General features: G+C 43.2%; 1 protein-coding gene across 13 annotated transcripts in view; it reads right to left on the minus strand.

Annotated features, from left to right (window-relative positions):
* Positions 1-1,385: 1,385 nt before the first annotated feature.
* Positions 1,386-22,636, minus strand: part of PLEK (pleckstrin) — a 62,520-nt gene continuing 41,269 nt past the window's right edge. For 7 of the 13 annotated variants that reach the window (XM_064510143.1, XM_064510144.1, XM_064510146.1 and 4 more), the window contains 10 exons: positions 19,715-19,924; positions 19,247-19,407; positions 15,470-15,625; positions 11,418-11,599; positions 10,147-10,238; positions 9,220-9,404; positions 8,014-8,118; positions 4,783-4,866; positions 3,538-3,607; positions 1,386-2,811 (listed from right to left, as the gene is read on the minus strand). In XM_064510143.1, coding sequence (XP_064366213.1) covers positions 2,672-2,811; positions 3,538-3,607; positions 4,783-4,866; positions 8,014-8,118; positions 9,220-9,404; positions 10,147-10,238; positions 11,418-11,599; positions 15,470-15,625; positions 19,247-19,294 — 1,062 coding nt within the window. In that variant the 5' untranslated portion in view covers positions 19,295-19,407; positions 19,715-19,924 and the 3' untranslated portion in view covers positions 1,386-2,671. Of the gene's footprint in view, positions 2,812-3,537; positions 3,608-4,782; positions 4,867-8,013; positions 8,119-9,219; positions 9,405-10,146; positions 10,239-11,417; positions 11,600-15,469; positions 15,626-19,246; positions 19,408-19,714; positions 19,925-21,624; positions 21,836-22,133 lie in introns of all 13 variants that reach the window. The other 6 variants (XM_026110437.2, XM_026110438.2, XM_064510141.1 and 3 more) reach the window with 5 other exon arrangements.

Here is a 22,636-nt window from a genome sequence, read left to right on the forward strand (position 1 = left end):
GTGTCTCGTGCACAGTTCTTAAGGTGGAACCACTGGTGGCATTTAAACACCTATTCAGATCTCAAAAAGCACAAAGAAAGGAAACCGAGTTTCAAAAAACCGTGTAATAACACTGGTCCTCAATTCATCCCTCCTGGAGAGCTTATCAGAGAGGGGTCTGTTCGTCACTGTGATCCCTCATCCTGAGAAGGGAAAGGTCAAAGACAGATACAAATAGCCGGTTTTACTAAACATTGGCAGTTACTCCCCCTCCTTCGCTAAGCTGGGGCGAGTTTCTGTTTTTTCCTGTGCTGTAGAATATTTCCCAGTTAGTGAGCTCTGAAGCAAAAATGAACAACAACCACAAAGCAATTATCAAGAAACGAGGGCTGACCAAACCGTGTATCTCCTTGCCATGAGGCTTCCTTGCTCAGACTGATGGACAGGGCTCCAGCGATCCTGTCAGCCTGCCTGAGGCACAGGAAATGCCTGTTAGGAGCTGATTTCCTCAGCATATCTCAAATGGACACGACAACAACTAGTTCTGTCCCTGCCAGCTTGCTGCCTCTGCATGGCTCTGCCTTCTATGTTATTTCCAGGACGAAAGTTTCTTTTTTGTGTTGGTAAAATTCCTTGAGGTCCAGATCTCATCACGGTGCCCTAGCTGGTGCCTGCATTCAAAAAGAGGATCACCAAAGTCCGTGGGGCTCTGCATGGGGGTGCAGAGCAAAGCTGCCTGTTCATGGGCAGGTATTTGGGACCAAAGTGAACTGACATCACTGTGACATGACACACTTGCTGGGTGTTGCCTAGGCAAGAAAGCGGAGCACCTGTGTTATGGTAATGTTGCTGGAGGGTGTTAGGCAAAGGACCTTCAGGCGTGTTAGCTCACATCTCTGCAGACCTGTTCCATGTGAACTGTTTGCTGGCTCTGTGAACTGAAAATGGCAAATCCAGTTCCTTTCCCCTCCCAGTGGAAAAAAAAAGTTTTATTTTGGGTTCCTCATAGGCAATAGGCCCACAGAGGGATCTATCACGTATTTTTAGCTCTCTTTATTGTGCTGATAACCTTATCGACCCAAAATGCATGCAGTGGATAACTAAAATTATGTTTTTGTGTTGAAACTCAGCTGAAGCCCTGGCAGGCTTGTATCACCAGGATGGTCCAGCAGACCAAGGCACAATCCATTTACCGGGAAAGTTGTTCATACAGATAAATTAACAAAGTCACCAAAAAGATTTTGCATGACAGGACAGGTTTGAGGAATCAGTGGGAGGTGCTCCCTGAACACCGTGGAGAAGGCCCTAGGCCAAAGTAGCAGCAATGTCTGATTCTCTTCTCCTAGCTTGTTTCTGCAGTGTACATACAGTTTCTGGATAGAGATATAGTGACACAGAAGCAAACAAAAGTTTTAGCTCCAGGTTTATTTTTAGACTGATCTGAATAAGAATTCTGAAGGATAAGGTACCTAATTAGATCCAAGAAACAGATTTTAAAAGTTTTGAAGTTTACTTACAATCAGAAACATTAGTCTGCAGCAGGAGTGGGCTACCACACAGAATCTGACACTACTTTGACTTTCAGCTCCCACTTAAAGCCTTTGAAGTTTGATACATACAGCCAAACAAAAATATAAGGATTGATCAGGTAAACTGACCCTGTCAAATGGTAACGTTTATTCCAGTTATAAAAAACACAAGGTTTCTCTTATATAATTAAGGCACAGAACCAAGCATTGTGTATGTTGCTGTAGGAAAACAAAACAAAACAAAAACAAAAACACCCCATTCAGTAGCTCAATGAATCCATGGATCCTTGCTCTTCTCCTACAAGATTCTTAACTCAGATACGGGTCAAGCTGGAGCACACGACACTTTAGCAACTGATTTGGAGACCCAAATTAAATGAAATAATCATGCCAGCATAGATTTGTGTAGAAAAATTTAGCAAAGGTCAAAATCAGGTGGATACTGAAGATGAACTGAGATTGCTCCATGCTTCGAGTACCGTGGGTGGAGAGTCCTGCGAGGAAACTCATACTGCTGTCACTAAGTTGTACTCGGTTTGAGCACAGTGTTTCTGTAGTTGTCAGAATTCTTCCTTTCCTTAACACTGAAGTGCCATCACAGAGAGTGGATCAGATTTCCAAGTGGATTCATTTCTTTCCTTAAATTTATGGCACTACTTGTCTAGGTGAACACAGCAGTAGAGAGATCACTGGCTAGTGAAGAAGAAAGTGTAAGGTCTTTGTCTTAGGAAGTCTTTGAATTAATCTGAAGAGACTAAAACACAACAGACGCTGAGTGGTAGGTGACTAGCTGAGTCCCTTACAGTCAGTGACATGATTATGTCCCCTGTTAATGGTGCAATTCTCACTATCAGCAGTGGGAACAGGGAGAGGCATAAGGTAGGCTTCCCAAGGTAGTCTAATTATTATAAAGAAGCACACACTAATAAGGCACGTTCTATGGTACAATTTAGCAAAATATTCCCATTAAAAAGTAGCAGGTATGTTAGCTTGTTAGTGCCCACTACAGAATGGAACACTCCCCCCCTCCTCCCCTCCCCCCGCAACCCACAAGACTTAGGAGGCCTTTCTGGGTGATATTACTTTCAGTGAAATGCTAAAAATGCCTGTTTGGCTTGGAGTAATGGATTTGGGTTGTCTATCTTTTTGCTGGCAGATCATCTTCATTTCCCAGTTCTAGCAACTGCCTGAATTGCTTTGATCCACTCTGTACGCTCTGCGGATGAGGCTGCTTGCAAGTAATAGTGGATTTCATTTGCTGTGATGATTTCAAACAGGTTATTGTCAATATCATACTTCTTGGCTGCAGGGAAGAAATAAGGAAGTCAGTTAAGAGAGAATGAAGTCTTGTATTTACAATGTTTCTATCTTTACCCGCCATAAAGGGATTTCCTGGCCTTCTACAGCTGTGCCTTTGCAAACAGTTCGCAATATCAAGCCCATGAGATCTGTCTCTCTCATGGAGAAAAAAATATTGATTCTGCATGTTCCACTTTCAAGAGGCTCTGTTCAATTGATCCCCAGTCATGGAAGGATCTGCAACCCTGCAGACAGGTCATTCCTCAAACCCAGCAGTGCCTTTCAAGCTACAGAGAAAAGACATTTAAGCTCACTTCACATAGAAGTCTCTGGCTCTTTTCACACCTGGCAGCACAGCCTACGCAGGTGTTGAGCTGCCATATTTTCTTGCTGAGTATGACAGTCTGTCTCTCTCACAGAAAGGAAAATGCATGGAATGGATGTCCTTATTCCTTACAGCAATGGTTAAGCATTTCTGTTGCCACAACAGATAGTTTTAGCAGGGGACAGAATGTATAGAGTAACAATTCATTCGCATAACCATCTCTAACCTTCTATCTTTATCACCGTATCCTTCTCCAGTAATTAAGACAGCAGTAGAGCGCCTATTTACTAGAATTATTGAATCATTGCAAATAGATTGCTTTTGACTCAAACCACTTATGATTTCACACAGACAGAAAGAGTGCACTAAAACACATCACACAACTCTTTGAACATGGTTCCTTACAGTCTGGCATATCTTCCACTGCTGTGACCACGCAGCCCCGCAAGTGAATTGCTCCTAGTGGATCTTCTCCCTAGGGGGGATAGGAAATCAAAATGAAATACATTTCCAAAACTGATCACATATCAACATCTGACTACAACTCCATAACAGAAACAAGAATATTTGACAACTGAACATGTCATCTCTGAAAAACAGGGAATCCTCACACTGTGAGACATGGGGTGGAGGGGGGAAGACCTGTATGTGAACAGAGAACCTCTGTTGGAATTCAGAGTCTGTGGAATATTTTGTATCTCCGGAGCAAATGTGCAAGAAGAATATAGGCCCTGTGCCAGCCATAGGCTCTGTTTTGATTTCGTCAATGGATAGAAAGGGTAAATAATCAGAAAGAAGAGTAGATCTTAGAAATGCCTTTATCAAGCAGCAGAAGCAACTATACCCTTATTTACAATTTGGCCTTCTTGCACACCTCAGGACTGTGGCAGCCAAAGAACAAGTGAAAAAGCATTTTTGCTGTCATAAGCCTGAAGCAAGCAGTCTCTGTGCATTGACACATCTCAGCGCTTTCATAAGGGAAACCGAGTGGGAGAAGCACGCTGGGAATAGAGAGGTCAAACTCCTCAATGTTGATTCTCCAATGTGTTTAGGCTGCCTCTGTCAAGGAAGACAGGCATGGCCTAAAGTACCTCTAACTCACAACACAACAGCACTGCTCCTGCAGCAATGCAGGACAAACTCAACCCTGTGGGCCGAATGCCAGCTTTTGTGGGGCAGGCTTTGATCATGAGAATGCATTTCTCAGGGCAGAGTCTGGCCCATTATATTAATACAAGAAACGGAACGCCATGACTCAGCCTGACATAGAGAATACTTCAGTTATAAACTGCAAAATGACTGCATTGTTTTGTTTTGCTCTTCTAACCTTGTTAATTTTAATCAAATGAGAGTACACTGAGTACACCTTTATTCTAATTAATCACAAAGAAGAGGTGAGAGCACAGTTCAGTGCAGCCTGTTTCCCAGCTCCAAATGGCACTTCCCACACTGACTTGGCAGCCCCAGAAACCATCCTTCTCTCCACTTTTCCAGAAAGCTGCCAGGCAATGTGAGCACAAATAGTCCCACTTAGCCTTCCCCATCAGACATTCTCAAGCAAATACTCCATTCAGACATTTCTACAAGAAGAAGGCTTTAGAAAAAATGAAGAGAGAAATACTACACAAAAGTCAACCAAATGTTTCTTACTCCAGCAGGATCATAGTAGTGAAGATATGCAGGGTCCTCTCTTAAAACAAACTTTCTCACTTTCCAGTTTTTCCTCCGATGTCCCTAGGAAAATTCAAAAACAGCAACGCCATGAACTGCTTTGCCTACAGGTGCTTGCAGCCAGCACATACCCACACACACATATGTGAGAACATGCAAATACAGAAGGGAAGAAGATGAATATTTTGCACAGAAAATATTCAGTGGAGTGCAGACTTGACTCTGGCCTTTCTGCATCCCACCTTATTACCCAAAAAACTGGGCTATCAAATTCATTTCTCTTTTATTTTTTGTACAAAGCGGAACAGCTTCAACATGGAAGATTCTCCTAAAAACATCTCATAGCTTGGTAGTTATGACACTCACATAAGATCTGTGAGACTTGGGCTTAAATGCTTGCCACAAAATATGGCTGTGAAATATCTTGCAGGTAGGTACCTTGGACAATTGGCAACAGTGATCTGAAAGCCCTTCTCCCACTACAAACAAACAGAAAAAAAAAGCCTAAACTGGCTCAAGCACAGAACTGCTGGAGAGGATTGATGGCTCAGAAGCTCAAGCACAAATAACACCACCTCCCCATACAGAAGCAGATGCCTCATTGCTTTTAGCAGCAGGGTTCAGATCCTCACCATTTTCCTCAGCATCTCTTACTGTCTGGTTTAGGAAGCTTTCCCATCAACCTGCTACCTTCCAGTAATGCCATTCTCAGGCATCCAGCTCTCCCAGAGCATCACCCTGAGCACGGCACTGTGTCTGGTCCCTGAGTGCCTCCCACACAGGTGAGGATTTCACCTATAGAGAAGTCAGGCAGAGCGGACCAAGCACAAAATCTGCACATGGATTTAACTCTAAGCTATGTAGGCACCTAAATCATACTATCAAAAGCTGCCTTGGTCTTTAGTCCACCAGCTCCAACCAGTGTTGATCCTTAAGTGTCCTCTAGCTCTTGGAGATCTCATCCTATAGCTCAGCATGGGTCACAGCTGGTGACCTCGTGGACTCATGCTGGGCTTGTGGACCCCAAACACCCATGGACGACAACCAGCTCATCCAGTTCTGCCCTTTTTCCCGGAAGCTGGGAAATGCCTCCTCCAGAGCATATGTACACCCTGCCATTCACAGCCTGAGCCTGGTGAGTAACCGCAAAAGCTGCAGGGAAGACAGCCTGTGAGACCGTCAAGGGATCCAGATCCTGTGACCAGGTAAGCTTGCCCCAGCCGGACTCGTTCTGTGGCACTGACATCAAGGTAACCTGGGTAACCGGTTCACAGCACTTCACAACAGGTCTGGATTTTCCCCAGCCACAATTTCAGTCTTGAAAACAGGCACTCTCAGCAGAAGCAGTGACACTTTCAAGCAGCGATCCACAGTTCACTGAGGGTGCCGTACCCAGACTAACACTGGTGGAAGGCTGTTGTGAATCATTTCCTCTCAGCATTTCAAAATATTAGTTTCTCAACTAACTACTGCTGTTTGCAAGGGAGTTCTTACTAATTAGGCAGAGATGAACGTGACACAGTAAACGTTACCAGAAATACTCGTATCTAACTTCTTCCGTTGCTTTTGAGTAATGTGGTTGGGCATACCAGCGAGCAGCACCAAAAATTACTTATGCTCCCAACATGTATTTTCTGGTATCATTCAAGGCACCAGACTTCAAGAGGAAGTAGGTATCCATTCTAAAGCACTGTCTCCTATGTGAGCTAACAGGAGCACAAAAGAACCCATAATAAAAGGTGTTTTTCCTCTCTTAGTCCCCCTGAAAAGGGGCTAAGAGAGTGTTCAAAGAAGAAGCAGTACAGCACCCACTACCTCTCTTCAGCTAGCAGTACTACAGACATTCTAGCAGCACCCATCACATGTTGCAATGACATCTATGTGCCCTGGTAAGTGCACCTGCACAACACTTGAAGGAAGTCCTGCAACAGGTCCTAAGGTTCCAGCCCATGTGACCTAGTGATTCATACGAGGGACATCAAAGATCAAGCTGAGGTGATTTAAACAGCTTCCAGCCACTTCTGGAGACTATGGCCCTTGGCTGTTCCCAACCCAGCCTAATAGTTGCAGGTGTCATCAGTTTAATACTCCAGGCCCTCAGAGGAATTGAGAAGGGGAGACATGCAGCCTGTTCCACTGATTCTGCCATGAGGATAGTATCATCCAGCAGAGAGGCAAGATGAACAGCTGGATTAATACTTCAACTGCTTCAGCATAAACTGACAGAAGTCACAAGTCATTCTCTGAAAGGGAAGTGGTGATATTTAGAGACACAGCGTTGTACCTGGTAGTTGGCACTACCTGCCAACCTGTAGCAGAAGAGCTCAGTGCTACAGCTGTCTTACATCTCTTTTGCTTCAATGCTTAACTGAATTATGATCCAAGTGGGCCAGTCTGAGCAATGCTGGTCACTCTTCCTATTGCAAATACACTGAACAACACCCCAGCACATGATTTTGGTTTGCTCTCCTACACAACTGGGTTATCACATCACATCAAGGGGTGATTCATCCTCTGAAAGGAACCTGGGTATTCATCAGAGCTCAGCATATGCCTCACCACTCCCAGACAGGGCTGCAAATTTAAAAACTGTGTCTGATCTAATATCACAGTACTTTATAACCCTATCCTGTTGGCTTTTCTGTTTTCCTGCTCCATCCTGTTACAATAACTGAAGAAACCTGGTCCTGCTTTTGCTTTGCTAATATCTGATTGCAAAGGCCTCAGAAAGTAAGGCTCTTATATTGAGGTTCACCATATGGTTTAAAGTTTAGCTGGAAAGGAAGACACACAGTTATTTTCTATGCTCTACAGATGGGAAAGGATAAAACATCAGTGATTGAGAGGACTTATTTTTCCAGGTATGCTGAAAAAGCCTGTGAAAGCTGGCATCTGAATATAGTTTTGTGTCCAGAAGGACATTGCATGGGGAGCCTTTTTACCTGAGTTCAGTTCCAATTATTTGTCATATCTTCTGCTTAAACATTCTTTCTTGTCTAGTCAAAATTATAAACTATCTTAATATTTTGTAGTAAGAGCAATAAACCTTGCAAAGTTGGACAAAAGTGCTGCCATCTTGCTATGGAAATGGTTCTGTGTAAAGGTAGGGGCAACAAAGATTAAACCTGGCAAGTGTGGAGATGTACAAAGATAATCTTGTATTCATGCAGCATCACTCCAGTGACAGAATGGAACATATGAAATACCGACCTGTTTCAGTAAACATCCTTGTTTGACCACTATGCCTCTGAATTCTTCTTTCAGGACCACATCATCATCGCTAGAATTCCCCTCGCAGAAAAACCCACTGTCTGGCTGTACAACCACAAGAGAGATTTCAGAAGTCACACAACTGTTGTATGTATATGTACATGTATAATATGGCCTTTTTTTTGGTTCCCCTCCACCCTAGTTTTCACCAGCCAAAAATCAAGCCTTTCACTGGAAAATTTCCCAGTGAAGCTGAAGAGCTCTCCAAGTCACCATGGAAGCATTTCAGTATGAGGTGGCACTACACACCATGGGTCTCATTGGTATTGACTCAAGCTGGAAGTCAAGCTGAAAGCAAGCAGAGTGCATGTGGACTACCATGTGTCCAAGTAATAAGAAACTCTGATGGCCAAGGCTGCCTTAGCCAGCAGTGTCTATGCTTCCATTTCTGCCCAGGTGAGGTCTTCTTACCATGTAGATATTCTAGGAAAATAAATGAAATGATGGGAGATTCATCTTGTTGAAGTCAAATGACTATAAGGTAAATATAAACAGAATTGAATATTTAAATATTCTTACTGGGTAGAAGGAATTCATTTTTGTTAGCCTAAGTTCATAAGCCAAACATTTTTAAAAGAGTATTTGACCATGACTGTGATATTGTGAGTTCTTCTAATCAAAGCACAGTGTACGAAGTACTAAACTGAAAAGGCTGGGTGAGTTACACGGAACAGGTGGTCTGGCTGGGGATATTAAAAAAATAAGTTTGCCCATTTGCTCACAGGCAAACCTGTGCCGAGTCAGATCTGATGGCTTCACACACAAAAATGAGTTTGCAGCTTGTGTCACTCCAAGAAATCACATGTTAGTGAATCACTTCCTTCCCTGGCTGTTCAATCATCAGTGGAATTGGTGGCTAATTTCTGGTCACTCCTGAAATTCCTGGGAACACAGTCTAAGTTAGAAAGAACCCAGCTTGACCTCAGCCCTCAGACCACACTTACAAAGGGTGCCAGGAAAACTGACTGCTTACAAACATTAAACTGAGCAAGTTCGTTCTGGATGTCACATAGAGAAAGGCAATTAACATGGATCTCTCTGTTTCTGTACAATCCTTCCTCCAAGACTTAAGAAACCCAATATAAGCCTGAGAAAGCCAAGCATCTGCCAATCTGGGACAACAGAAAACCAGAATACAACACTCACAAAATAATAATAGGCATCGGTCAGATCTAAGAAGGGGGTGTCTGACAGGCCCTCTGCAGCAGCCTTGGATGTATCCCCTGCAGGCTGCAGGTAACCTTCATTCAAGAGGGAAGAGGCAAGCATGAGGCCCTCTTTGCGATTTCGGATGGAATTGCTAGATACTAGCCAGTCAATCACAGAGGTGCCTGGTTACAAGGGAATAAAGAAGAAGATTAGCCACAAACCAAGACAGGCATGAAGAAGGCTAACAATACACAGGCAACAAACCTACTCTGTCTATTCATCAATCTGCTGAAAGATATTCTTAGGGGCAACACAGCTAATATGGAGAGGTGCCTGGATCATCCAGTGAGGTACAGCCAATTGGAGTAATGGGAACACTGTACCTCAGGGAGAAGAGAGCTGGAAGGGGATGCAGGGCTGAGCTGGGAAGCCTCAGTGGTAGGGAATGAGAAAGCACTACAGACAGCCAGGCCTGGAGAAGGCAGTCTTCTGAGCTACTATGCTCCTGACATGGTGCCTTAGAAATGGTGACTTTTGACCTTAGCACCCATAGATTTGACTTGGAGCAGGATAGGCATTACAGTGTGACAGTTTGCTGATCAAGAATTCAGAGTGAAAAAATTCTCCTGGAGCTAAGTGTTTTATCCAATTTTCTGCATAGACTTATTTCAATCTTTCTGGCACCGTTCTTTTTTCAGAGCAGGGTACAATCCCTGCCCTCTTCTGTAGCCTACCATGGCCACGTCTGAACAGCTTTTCAAGTTTCATCCTTTGAGCATCTTCTCTGTTGATCAAGAAAACTTCTGCCAGCTTTTCTTCTCAGACTTCTCTGTGCTCTACAAAGCTTAGAGCTATTTTAATCTGTCTTTGCCCTCTTGGCCCTCTGCTTCTTTTTCTGCGTGAAAATGAGGAACCTCTCCTTACCTGTAAAGCAATGGTTGAATATTTTTTTATCTTTTTCCAGCTTTAACTCCTTTATTCCCTTTTCAGGATCTTTCATTGAAAGGTACAAAGCACTGTGAAACAAAGGTACAAAGGAACGGTAAGAAAACAGAAAGCTTTAGCCAATTGGTACAATATAGTCTCCTCATTCATTGAGGTCCTCATATTTTGTTGGCATCATGATCTCTGCAGAGCTACAACACAGCTTAGTTTAATCTCCTGTAAAGTCGGCTGTGCGAAGCCTTGAGGCCTCACCACATACCTACCACGGCTACAGGAGCGGAGGGGTAAATACACACAGGCCAGGGCTCACCCCAGCCCATTTTGAGACTAGAACAGTTTGTGGTGACTGCAGTGTGAACAGAGGAACGCACACAGCTGCAGGCTCCTTTGCAGGGCCCCACAACCCCAGTGCTGACATGGGAGCTCACTGAGTTGCTGTGTTCCCCCTAAGGCCCTCGGAAGAGCAAGACACCAGCGACCATGACATCTCCAAAGTCTCCATGCTTTCAGAGGCCCTAAGTAACCCCAGTTACTCCTGGTCTGACTTCCTTCCTCCGACCTGCTTTTCACTTGTTCAAAACTCTAATTCCTCAGGGCTCTGAAGTGACAAGCAGGCCAAATACTAAATGCCACAGGCCAAGTGCTTTGGATTGGTATTCAGCCAGGGTGATTCTCTGCTGAAACCAGTGAAGTCGATTTATTTGGAACTTGGACCTATGCAGTTTTACAGCTCTCCCAGGAACACTGTAGACTCATTTGTACCCTAGTATTTACTCCTCAGAAGCAAACAATATGTTGCCTTTAACTTTATGAACGGAGACAAGCAGATGGCTTCCTGTGTGTACCCTTTATCTCTCCTTTTACCAACTCCAAATTCTCTAGCAGACCTGCTCTCCCTTCCCCATCCAAAAATTATTGCTAACAGCAACATCTGTCTGGAGACAACAGGTTTGAAATATTTTTGGAAGACACAGTTGTATAAAAATGCCTCTCCTGAAAGAATCATAATTTTGCTTGAGGTCTCCTTTTGCACTGCAGTGTGCTCAGAAACCTCCTTATCAGCAAAATCCTTTGACAAATAAGCATGTTTTGATAAAAAAAAAAAGTGTTCAAAAATTATCTTCCTAATTCTGATTGCTAGCTCATTTCTACCATGCTCTGTTCCCTGAAACCGCTAGTCATGCAGAAACGACTCTGAGGGAAACTGGATGGGTAATATGGACAGACATGTCTTCCATATGAGAACAAACCTCAGGTTGATTGTTTCAGGCAATCTGATAGACCTTCTTGTGGATTTTCTAGCAAATCTCTGGCCTCCATCTATGCACTGAATAGCTTTCTTGATATCCCGTACCCAGGCATCTCTCTCCTCTAGGTAGGCAGCTTGGAAGAAATGGTCCTGCTGCTTGGCCGCAGTGAGCTTGAAGACAAACTGGAATAATAAATGATGTTTTTTAAAGTTACTTTTTTGTAGCCAGATAAATACGATTACTCTAGTATCATCACTATGTATATAGCCTACCTGTGCCTGGGGGGCTATGGAAAATGTATTAGACCCATAGTTAACACCAAAAAACTCTGAAGTGAACTCATAACTGACTCCTTTTATTATTTCCTACTCAACGCTCCTGATGTTGTCAGTACAGTCAAGGTGAGTGGCACTGACATAGCCGTTGATTTTAACTTTTGCTGTGAAGTTCAACACAGCCGAAAGAGTGAAGTGCCCAGCCCCTGCAGGCCTACAGTGGGTGTAAGCTTGTTTAGTGTAGAGGTATGATCACTCTCAAGTTGGGAAAAAACCTGCATCATGCTGTTCAGCTACTGGTATATTGTGTGAGAAAAGGACACAGTCATATTGGAGAGAAGCTGAACAACTTCAGTGCAACTTCATTACAGCCTAGCACACCTTTAAGGGTTTGGTGGGGAGATGGTATAGTCACACGTTAGGTACACCTTATGATCACTGCCTATCAGAACATACCGACAATGCTGGAAATACGGTGTTGTTAAAAAAGGGAGAAGAGATCTTTAGAAGGCAGTTTTAGGCAGGCCCCCCCCCCCAACCTGAAAAAAAACACACACAAACTTCAGATTGTTTGATCTGGTTTTCATCCAGTGATCTTCTGGATGGAAAATCTGGATTTATTTACTCAATCAAGAGGGTTTCCATTTCCTCTAAAATACAGTTTCCATTAAGTGGAATTGTAATTTGTTCCATAATTGTATAAGAACAAATACAACAGACTGTGACTCTCATATTTAGTGGGCATCTAACTAAAAATGGCAGGCTAATCAGCAGGCAGAGAGCATGGCTTTTTGAGGGCAAGTAGAGACTGTCATCAGAGGGCAAAGCATAATGAATCTACAGCAGTGAAGCCAAAACACTGTGAACAAGTCTACTGAAGCCTGCTTTTGTAAATGGTATAATTCTGAGCTTCCCAAAAACAGATCTTTCAGATCATTGCCAAGGTAAACAAATTCTGACACCCTGAAATTGTGCAGAAGTCCCACTGTCTTCAGTGGAAGAAAGATTTTGAACTTGTAAAGCTTGGATACTTGTAAAACTTGGATACTCAAGAATCCTTTTCAAACACAAAAGTAACTGATTCTTTTCTGGCATTGTTTAGGTTTGCAGCAACACCCACCTTTAGTGAACAGTGCATGTTTAAAGTAACCAGGCAGATCTCTACAGATCCAAACAGCCAAGAGTCAAGCTAACACTTGGCAACACCAGAATGAAACAAAGCGCGAAAGCAGGCTTTTACCAAAGGGACAATAAGGGTTCTCTGAATGGAGGACCTGAGAAACAATACACACTGAAATGTTAGAGAAGCTCTTTTGTTTCCAGTACACAGAAGAGACTAGAAAAGCTTTTTTCTCCCACCTTTCGCTATCAGAAAACTTAGCTCTCTAAGCTAGATATTCAAGGATCCTCTGAAATTGGTGAAGAGGTTGAGTTTCAAATTCTAGAGCATGACATTAAGCAATGATCGAACTTCAGACCAAGAACAGTGAACAGCAGTGAATGAATATCGAAATAAAATCTCAAAACATACGGTCCGCTACAGCTCTGTTTAACAAATCAAAGATTGCTTCTTTTTCCTTTTCACCTCAGCACCTGCCTTTTGGCAATTGATTTAAAAACTGAAGTGTGTTGGTGATGTACCTTGTACATAAATTATTGGTTTCAGCTAGGCCTTGATGCCAGGATACAATCTGATTTAAAAAGCTGAAATATAATCAGGTGATATATGTGTCATATGTATGATATATAGGTGATATATAAGATATAAAAGTCTGCTCATGGTGGGTATTCACTACTCTGAACTGGGCCCAGATAAGTGAGACTAGACTTAAAACTGACCTAACTAGAATTATCCCACATCTCAACCTTCAGAACTCCTGTCCTAAAAATATACTTTCATTTTTAGCCATAGGAAGTGAACATGTGAGAACCAATAGGAAGCAGAATAATTCCCAGAGAAAGCAGAACTATGTTTTAGCATGTAGTCAACTAGAACTCAGCATGGAACACAGAGGCTTTGAATTCAGCAGTGTAGTAAAGCTATAAAACCTAAGATACTGTATTTTCAAGGACTACATCTACAGATTTAGACTGAATCATATTGGGAAGTAACTACTTAAAAGAACAGTCCCAATGACAGCATTACTCATATGAATGAGCATGTTGTAGTTTTGCTCGCTGATATCTGACTGCTTGAACAGTGCAGATTTTAAGGGAAAAATACCCCTCCATGGCTGCTGAACGATGGACTTGCAGAAGGACCTTACTGAGTCAGTAAGGAGGGCCTGCTCCAGTGCCTGCTGATGTAGCCAGGCTCACTTCCATTAACTTCAACAAACTCTGCATCAGATTTTATTTATTAAAAAGACATTTTAGGTGCACTGTCCCCAGATCTGAGATCCTTCCTTTTTCCTCTGTTCTTGCTCAGAAAAGGTCCCAGTGACTGAAATAAACTTTGACAAGGCAAAAAAATGAGGGAAAACTGATCAAAAACCTCATTTGCTACCTCAGTGAAACACATAACCAGGAACTGGTTTCCTTCTGTTAATGAACACGGCACATGAATTTTATATGCTAGCACAGAAGGCATAATCTAAAACTCATTGAAGTCAAAAGAAAGCTCCTCATAGGCTTCAGTCACCCTTTGCTCCAGACTCACTGCACTATATCCCCTGCAAACCAGTAAATCCCCAAGCAACCATTAGGGCAAGTGGGAATCTCTCTCACTCTGAGTTCAGCAGACATCGAACACTTTGGACCTTTCTGCCTATTTTATAGAATGTACATATGCTGGTGAATTATCTTTTTATTATTGTTCAACATGGTGGTACTGACATTTCCAAGCAACCAGTACAGACCAATATTGATTTGATCTAAGTTTCAAGTGCCCCTGTGGGAGACAAAAAAAAGAATCATCTGTCTGGAAGTAAATGCTTTGTGAGGAAAGCTTGATTTCTAGTATTATACTGTAGGATCTATGACGCTCTTGAACACAGTGCTCTCCCTACCATGAGTTATATCTCATGTGTAGAGTAAGGAGATCGGTGCTAATTGAACCAATCTAGGAACACAGTTTTAAACCAGCAGAACTAGATCCAAATGTGTGCGGATCTATATATTTGATTTCTGACCTTTTACTTGGTTATTCAGTGTTCCTGCCTCATGCTATAGTCATTAGACATGAGTATGTTTCACCTTTATTATTCATGGTTTGCAAAAGAGGAAGTCAAACGTAATGTGCAATTAATACAGATTACATGAATATCAAGTATATGGGGTTGGGCAGTAACCAAATGGTAATGGAACAGTTTGAAATCACCGCTGAACTTGGGCATTCAGATCAGAGCATTTCTCTCCGTCCTGTCCAAGCAAGCTAGTAATTTCTCTTTGACAACAATTAAACATTTCCACTGCTTGTGAAATAAAGTTTCCCACACTTTTGTTCTGTGGCTGTTAGCAGCTGGATTTATATTTAATAAATGGAGCTGCCCCGTTCAGCTGCAAAGTGTCCCTATAACAATATAGTTCACCTCTGCTCTTCGGCAGATTCAGAGATCAAAAAAATCTCTTTCTGGCTCACTCCTCTTCAAATATCCTAATTTTTTTTCACATCCTTAAACACTATACAGGTCCAAACCTGCTTGTTAGCTTCTATGACTAGTCAGAGTAACAGCCAGAAAAAATGTAAGGAATCTGTAACCAGCAGCCTTGTCCCCTTTCAGTGCCTCCATCAGTATAAGTATATTGTCAACCACTTTTATAAAAGAAAGTACTTACCATTCTTTTGCCAAAATCTTGGCATGGGCTGTTAATAGAGCTTCCTTTTAGTGGGACCATCCCTTTGGGGCTGTTGTCAGCCTTCCGCTTGTAGAATTCAATTCCATCTTCTAAGAGCACAACCCACATTGGCTTCCAAGTATTAAACATACTGCCCTGTATCAATAAATCATGGTGTACATTATGTCCAATAAAACATTGCTCACATTATATCCACTGAAGATCTGACCTTCTAGGCAGTATCTGACTGACTCTATCTAAAATAATCATATTTATTGTCTCAAGGAGGGGTGCATACCACAACCACATCAATCTCATCATGCAGCTAAAATGCATTGCTGTTATTTTAGTGACCATCATTATTTTCCCCTTCTGGTTGTCCCAACCACAAGTTTTTCCAAAATTGCACCAACCAGCAGGTGTTTATTTTCAGTATCATTTTGTCTCAACCACTATCTTTAAAATGACGTAGTGGCAATACCATAACCAATCCCCCAAACTTTCAGATGTGAACAGGCATATTAGGGCTGTCTCATTAACTTTGGGCATCCTATGCTGTGTTTAGGACGTGATGCTACAATACAGTAAGCTCCTGAGGCCTGGTTGTCTGTTAAGAGAACACACAGGATTTCTAGATGACATGAAAATGATCTGTAAGAATAATGAATAGTTCTGAGAGTGCAGATCTCCAATTGCAGGGTGAGAAACTAAGATGATTCATTTCATCTTTTAAAGCTTTTGCTTCCCATTCCTAAAACACAGATGTTAGATGTGAGAAATGTAAAAATACAACCAGGCCAGATCCTGCATATATTGAAACACACAGAAAAACTCTCTGGGCTTCAAAGAGGAACTGACTGTTTCTTGGTGGTGAGCATGACTAAGTGCTAGATTACTGTGACAGTTTGTCGCACTCTGGCTATATGCAACTCCTTGGTCCTGTACCCCAGTCAGCTTCAAAAGTGGTCACAGATTCCAGATACCCCAGTGACTTGCTGCCCAGTTAGATGAATTTCTAGATATACTGAACAGTTTTTCTGTAGAGCTACAGAAAAGCACTTGGAATCTGTGGGCCATCCTTTGAAAATACTGGTTTTCCTTGCTCTGTCTGGCACAAAGACCTCAACTCATCCCCTCCTCCTCCAATTCCCTCCGCAGCATCCTTGTCACACCCTCCTCAGACCGCAGTGGCCGAGCAGTGCTGAAGCTGCAGACAGAAGCAAGGCAACCAGCAGCGTGCTGTGCTAGTGGCTTGTTCTGATTTGTCAAGCCTGAGCGCGCTGCAGAGTACAGTCTCATTTGCATTTTATAATTCTGCGGAGGTAACACACTGAGTCTTTTTTTTTCCCAAATGAAGCCTTCATCTGTTACATCCTTCTTCCTGTCCTATGTTCCAAAAAAGGCCTTTTGCACTCTTGAATCAAACCTAACGTTTGATTACAGAATGGAAAGGCAAAACTGTTGGCAGGGAACTTACTAAGAGCGGGACCTGCTTCCACCCTCTGCAGCCCTTGCTGGAATCAGAAGTTGTCCCACAAATGACACCTTCCAAAGGAAATGAACCTTCCAAAGGAAAACCTCCATGCTGGGGGCTCTCTGGAAATCCATCTAAACTGGGAACTAAAAAAAGACCTTATCACGATACCATGCATGGGCTGCTGGTTTTTTTTGTTTGTTTTTTGTTTTTTTTTAATTAAGCCATAAGAATTCAGCATTTTTGGAGAGCCCAAACTGACCCACTGATTGATTTTCTGCTAGGAAATCAATTAAGATGGTGAGCCAAGAACCGCTGTAATTTCCTTTTGTTCAGCGCTTGCAGTACTTCTGCTCATAAACAGACCAGTCCAGTACTTCCTGAAGACCAGACACTCTCTGCCAACAAGAGCCACTGCAAAGCAGGGTGAGACTGGCAGTCTCAGATCCACACCATCAGCAAGCCCAAACACAGTCATATTCTTCTTGCCTGAGACAACTTGAGAAAGACAAGCAAGCAGAAGGATGGATTTTATTTTCCTGGACTAAAAAGCAAAGTATTTCACTTACTCCAAGGACTGCAAATAAAGATGGGTGTTTCCTGAATACCTCTCTGAAATTGTTAGCCACTATAAAAACACTTCTCCTTGGTAGGACTTCTTTTTTAACATCTGCAGCACTACATGACTAAAAATGAGCTGTTTCATAAGTTTGCTTGGAAGGGCCCACAAAAAATACAAAGACTTGAGCTGACAGTCTGACCCACATTTACACAGGTCACTTCATGCCTGCTAAAGCACTGACCCCCAAGCACACTCCTAGCCTGATATAAACAACAAGAAGAGCAAGCTTGTGAAAAATGGCCTTCACACTCTGCAAAGGCAGTTGTGGCTGCATAGGTCACTCTTTTGGGCGATCTGACCCTTAGTTTCACTTTACAAATAAAGAAGAATAGGAGAGTACATAATTAGCATGTAAGGTTAGCCAGGAACATGTCTATCCTAGATGGAGATTCTGATTGTGCATTCACAACAGCCTCACTGGTATATTAAAGAGGTGGTACCAATCTGATTTTTATCTTCTGCTCCTTTTGCCCACCGGCCCTCCCTTTAGCATAGTGCTGCTCCTCACCACCAATGTGAGCTCACTTCTGCAAGGACAGAGCCATCTCCGAGGTTGTTCTAGCAAAGGGGGCACAACTTCCACTCCCCTCTGGCTGTCAGGACAGCGCCCAGCACCAACTCTCCACTAGCAGTACGCACGCACAGACTTCTTGGAGACCCAGCACCCATAGGAAGGGAAGAGACTGAAATGGGCACATCTGTTTGCATCTCTTCCCTGGGATATCCACCTAGGCACACAACCTAAGTTTGCCCCAGCATCTAACTTTCCAACCATTCCCCTGCGATGGAGGAATACGGATCATGACCTTTTTACTCTGTATATTAGGCTATGGGAGCTACAGGTCTGCATTCTGCTGCGTGTGAATTTGGCTGTCTCTCTCCTCATGACAGCCTAAGTGCAGCTTTGAGATTGCTTTATGTGCTTACTTCCTTGCAACAGCAGTGGAAATATAAGCAAGATGGAGTGGCCTCTCTGCAACACTGGTCCCAGATTAGGAGATCCATCTAGCCTGCTCTTCTCATGGGTGAAGTTCCGGTTTTGGCAAGCAGCGACGCCACAGCACAGAGCTCCTCTCTTGCTCTGGGACTGGCATTGTTTATTTAGACTGCTGTAAGCCAAACTGCTCTCACTAAGGATTTAAATAAAAGTCATAACCTAATGCTGTGGGCTCCACCACGAAAGACTGCAGAGCAGAGGTTGCAGAGGGGCTGTGGCTGCCTTCCCAAAAAGGGGAAGTGTCTGTGGCCCCACATTCTGTCTCTAGGTCAAGCTGATCTGACCTCTTTGGTCCCACAAACCCACCTGGCTGTAAGTCAGCGACTAAGTGCTACAGGGTTGCCTATGGCCACTTCAAGCTGTTATCTCTTTTGCCAAGCTTCCAATAAAGGCCATGGGTTTCTTACAAAAAAAAAAAAAAATTTTTTTGACCCAAAGGTGCATCTGGGATCTGTGCAAAAATGCCTTACCTTACAATATTTTAACAGGATATAACTGCTAGCAAGTGCCTCTATTATCACTAACACTATATCATGTTAGTCCTTCGGGAATTGTTCTCATTTGCCCTTTCTTTTTGGGAAAAATTATTTTTTCTAATAACTGAAACCAAAGTATGTTTCCCTACATTTCCCCAGCATGTTCAGTCAGCTTGCTCCTCCACTCCGATCAAAACTGCCCACTTACCTTCTTAACCAAGTAGCCTTCCCTTATTCGCATTGGTTCTCGCTCCATGGCTCAGGCAATCCTGCTCTCAGGTCCAGCAGAGGTGGCTCTTCTGGCAGCAAAGTCTGTGGGCTGCTGTTTTTACAGTACAGCTGTGTCACTTTCACAAGTTCCTCTGCCTGCTAATCACATGAAAACAAGCCCATTTCCTCTTACAGAGTCAGAGATAGGGAAACGCAGAGGCACATGTATATTTATAGGTTGCCTCTGACACAATAGGCAAGAGCTCTACAAAAAGCCCAACTGCATCAAATACTGCCAGCCTTGGCTACAGAGCCCTGGGAAATTAAGCATTTTAAACGTCCAGTCCCAAGAATTCAGGCCCACTCTGCAAAGACAAGAGCTCTAGCAAAACAATGAAGAGGGTGGGGTTTCATGCTGCTGCTTGATGCAGGCCCAGAGGGTCTCACGGACACACTTCCAGCTCACCTGCTTTGTCCCTCTGTCACTTCAACCCGTCTTGGGAGCTTCCCTCCCAGTGCACACGGTGTTCAGCGCGAGCAGCCGGGCCCTTGCTGTGCTGATGGCAACGCGCCCTCTGCTGATACCAGAAGCAATCTGTTTATCAGACTCGATCAAGTTTTGGAGCTGGATGCTGAGGTGTTCCATGGACGCTAGTACGCACAAACGTATTTGACCCTAGGATTACATAAAGCACCACAGCATGTGACTTTCCATGAGCATATTTTACTTGTCACGCAGTTTATTTGGCTATATTTGGTAAGAGATTGGGAGAAAACAGCATTTTTCAGTTGATACATACCAGACTTGCACTCCCTTTTTCCGATACAGGAGGAAGGGTGGTGACATATGGGAGGGAATAAGGAGGCTGCTGCATTGCCAAGGGCAAAGTAACCTCACAAGCAGAAGACTCAGAATCACCTTTAGAGCTAGGCTCGCTCATATCAGGACTGCATCCAGAGTTACTCTGTCTGTCCCCTCTGCCATTTGCAAAGGTCTTTTACCTCGGCAGGCACAAGGCATGAAGCTTCCTCCAAAAAGCAGCGCTCTACAGGCCATGGCCAGTGTCTTCTGAAGCACTCCAATCCCCACTGCTGAATTCCCTCCCCAAAATTCTTTCCCCAGGCGGAAATTCCTGCTCTCCATTTGGCTCTCAGTTTGTCTCAGCTTTTAGTCAGGTGTATACAGATGTCTGACAAGGTCGGTGATAGAGGATCAGGTAGCAAGAGCCCTCAGAGACTCTCTAGGCTTTCCTCACCAATGCCTATTTAGTGATTTTCCCACAGTGGAGATTCCACTCCTTTCTGGGCAATCTTATATTAGTGCTTCACTATCGCAAATGCTCAACTTTTTTCCCACTGTCTGAAGTGAGATTTTCCCACAGTGATTTCAGCTTGCTACTTTTGTCCTATCCACCATGGACATGGAGAATGGATTGCTCCCTTCTTTGCGGAGGTAGTGTTACACGGTTGCTATGCCATGAAGAACCAAATTCTGCTGGCTGGGAAGCACTAACGGACTTCAGGACTGGATCAGCAATCTGGGTAGCTCTTCGTGAAGCTGCCAGCAGGTTTCTACCTCATGAGCTCCAAAGTCAAATTTTCTGCTTTAAGTTTGCTCAGACATTTTGCAACTAGCTATTCCTCAAATGACTTCTGCAGTCCCATCATCAAGCAGAGCACCAATCTGATCATCAGTCCATGTGCTTTGCAGGACTTTCTGCCCGAGGCATAGGTTTAAGTGAAGCTGTCACAAGCAGTCTTTTATATACTGCTTTATTCACACATTTTTTATATATTCAATATATGCTTTTCAATTTTCCTATTATCAAATGTACTTAACATCATCCAACAGATTCTAAAATCATTAGGTGGGGGGCAGAAAGATAGAAACTTATATACAGCTTGTAGAAGCTTCGTGCTCTTTGGAAACCAAACAAAGCTGAGCACGAAACACTGATCAAAAGCTTTGTTAAAAGCTTTGTTTCACATTTGCAGTAATGAATCTGACTATCAGCCCCAGGATATGGAATGAATTTAAGATGCATTCCTGAGTTTTTAGATGATATAGCTTCAAATTTCTTTGAGTTGTTTCCAGGATGGCTCCCTTCAGCTCCCGTAAGCCTTAAAATGATGCTTCTTCTTGTATAACGTCTTTTTTTCAAAAAATTCCTTCTGCTCTAAGAAGGTGTATTATTTCCTTCTCTTCCCTTTCATTCCAGTCGTTCCACCTTTGGGAAAAGGTACACTATTTTTGCTCTGACTGGACAGGCATTAGAGACCAACAACTAGCTCATAGTTAGCTTCTCCTTCTGTCCCTACCTTGCTGCCCCTCAGGTTGGAGGAAAAGAAACCCCTTCCCCTGCTGGAAGAACTTACAGGGAGCTAAGAGAGAAGGATCTGCCAGCATTTTCCTCTCTGCAGGCAGCCTTTGCACAGGTTTTCCCCTCAGCAGGAGGAAGCTCAGCTCTGCTCTCCAGCTCCCACTGGCTCAGTGTTTGCACTGAGTCAGGATTACAGGCCCGGCATGATAAATTGCTGATAAGAAGTGTCCAGGAACAGTTCCTCTTCCACAGGACATCCGTATGACCTTACATTAAAAAGTGGTTTAATATGAACAGAAAAGGATGCTGACAGCACACTGTGCAAAGAAAACTCAGTCTCTCATTTACCTGCATGAAAAGCCCCTAGAGATGTGTGAAATGCAATTACAGTTATAGTGGCACCAAGACAATAATTCCACAATTTACTATTAGTTACTTAAGTAATTCACTGCAATTCAAAGCATAAAATTACCATCACCCAATATTAGCTGGAAGCAACTACTTTTATAACATTAACAACATTTCTTTTCTCTATGTTGCTTATACTTCATCCTCAAAACTCACCTATTCTTTTGCTAATCTGATATATGTCACTGGAACAATCCTTTTCTTTTAACAGTGAGGCTTGGTTTCATTTATCACCCATCATCACATGGAAATCAGCACTTCATCTTCCCTCAAGCCAAAATGTGCTGATCAGTTAAATCGTTCATGTGGAGCGAGATGGTATTTAACCATACAGTGGCCATGGTGCGGTGCAAGGGACAGGCTGCACTACAGATGCACATATTCTGTGTGCAGCTAGTTTTGAAGAGCAGCAGCAGGCATAAAGGAGAGAGGAAGGCCTGTATTTCTTCCAGCTGTCCACACAGGGGAGGACAGAGCTTTAATCTGGCGAAAAGAGAAAGTAACCTGCATCATGAAAACCTGCTGTAAAACTTCACCTGTTTCCCCCATTTCTGTCTGAAGTATCTAAGGTGTGTGATGCTGGGTTAGAAACTTGTGCTGCAATAGCACAACCTGCAACAGAGCTGAACATCTTAGCTCAGTTTATTGGCAAGTGATCT

Source organism: Dromaius novaehollandiae, chromosome 3, assembly GCF_036370855.1.
Source record: "Dromaius novaehollandiae isolate bDroNov1 chromosome 3, bDroNov1.hap1, whole genome shotgun sequence".
In the NCBI taxonomy this organism is placed as follows: Eukaryota; Metazoa; Chordata; class Aves; order Casuariiformes; family Dromaiidae; genus Dromaius; species Dromaius novaehollandiae.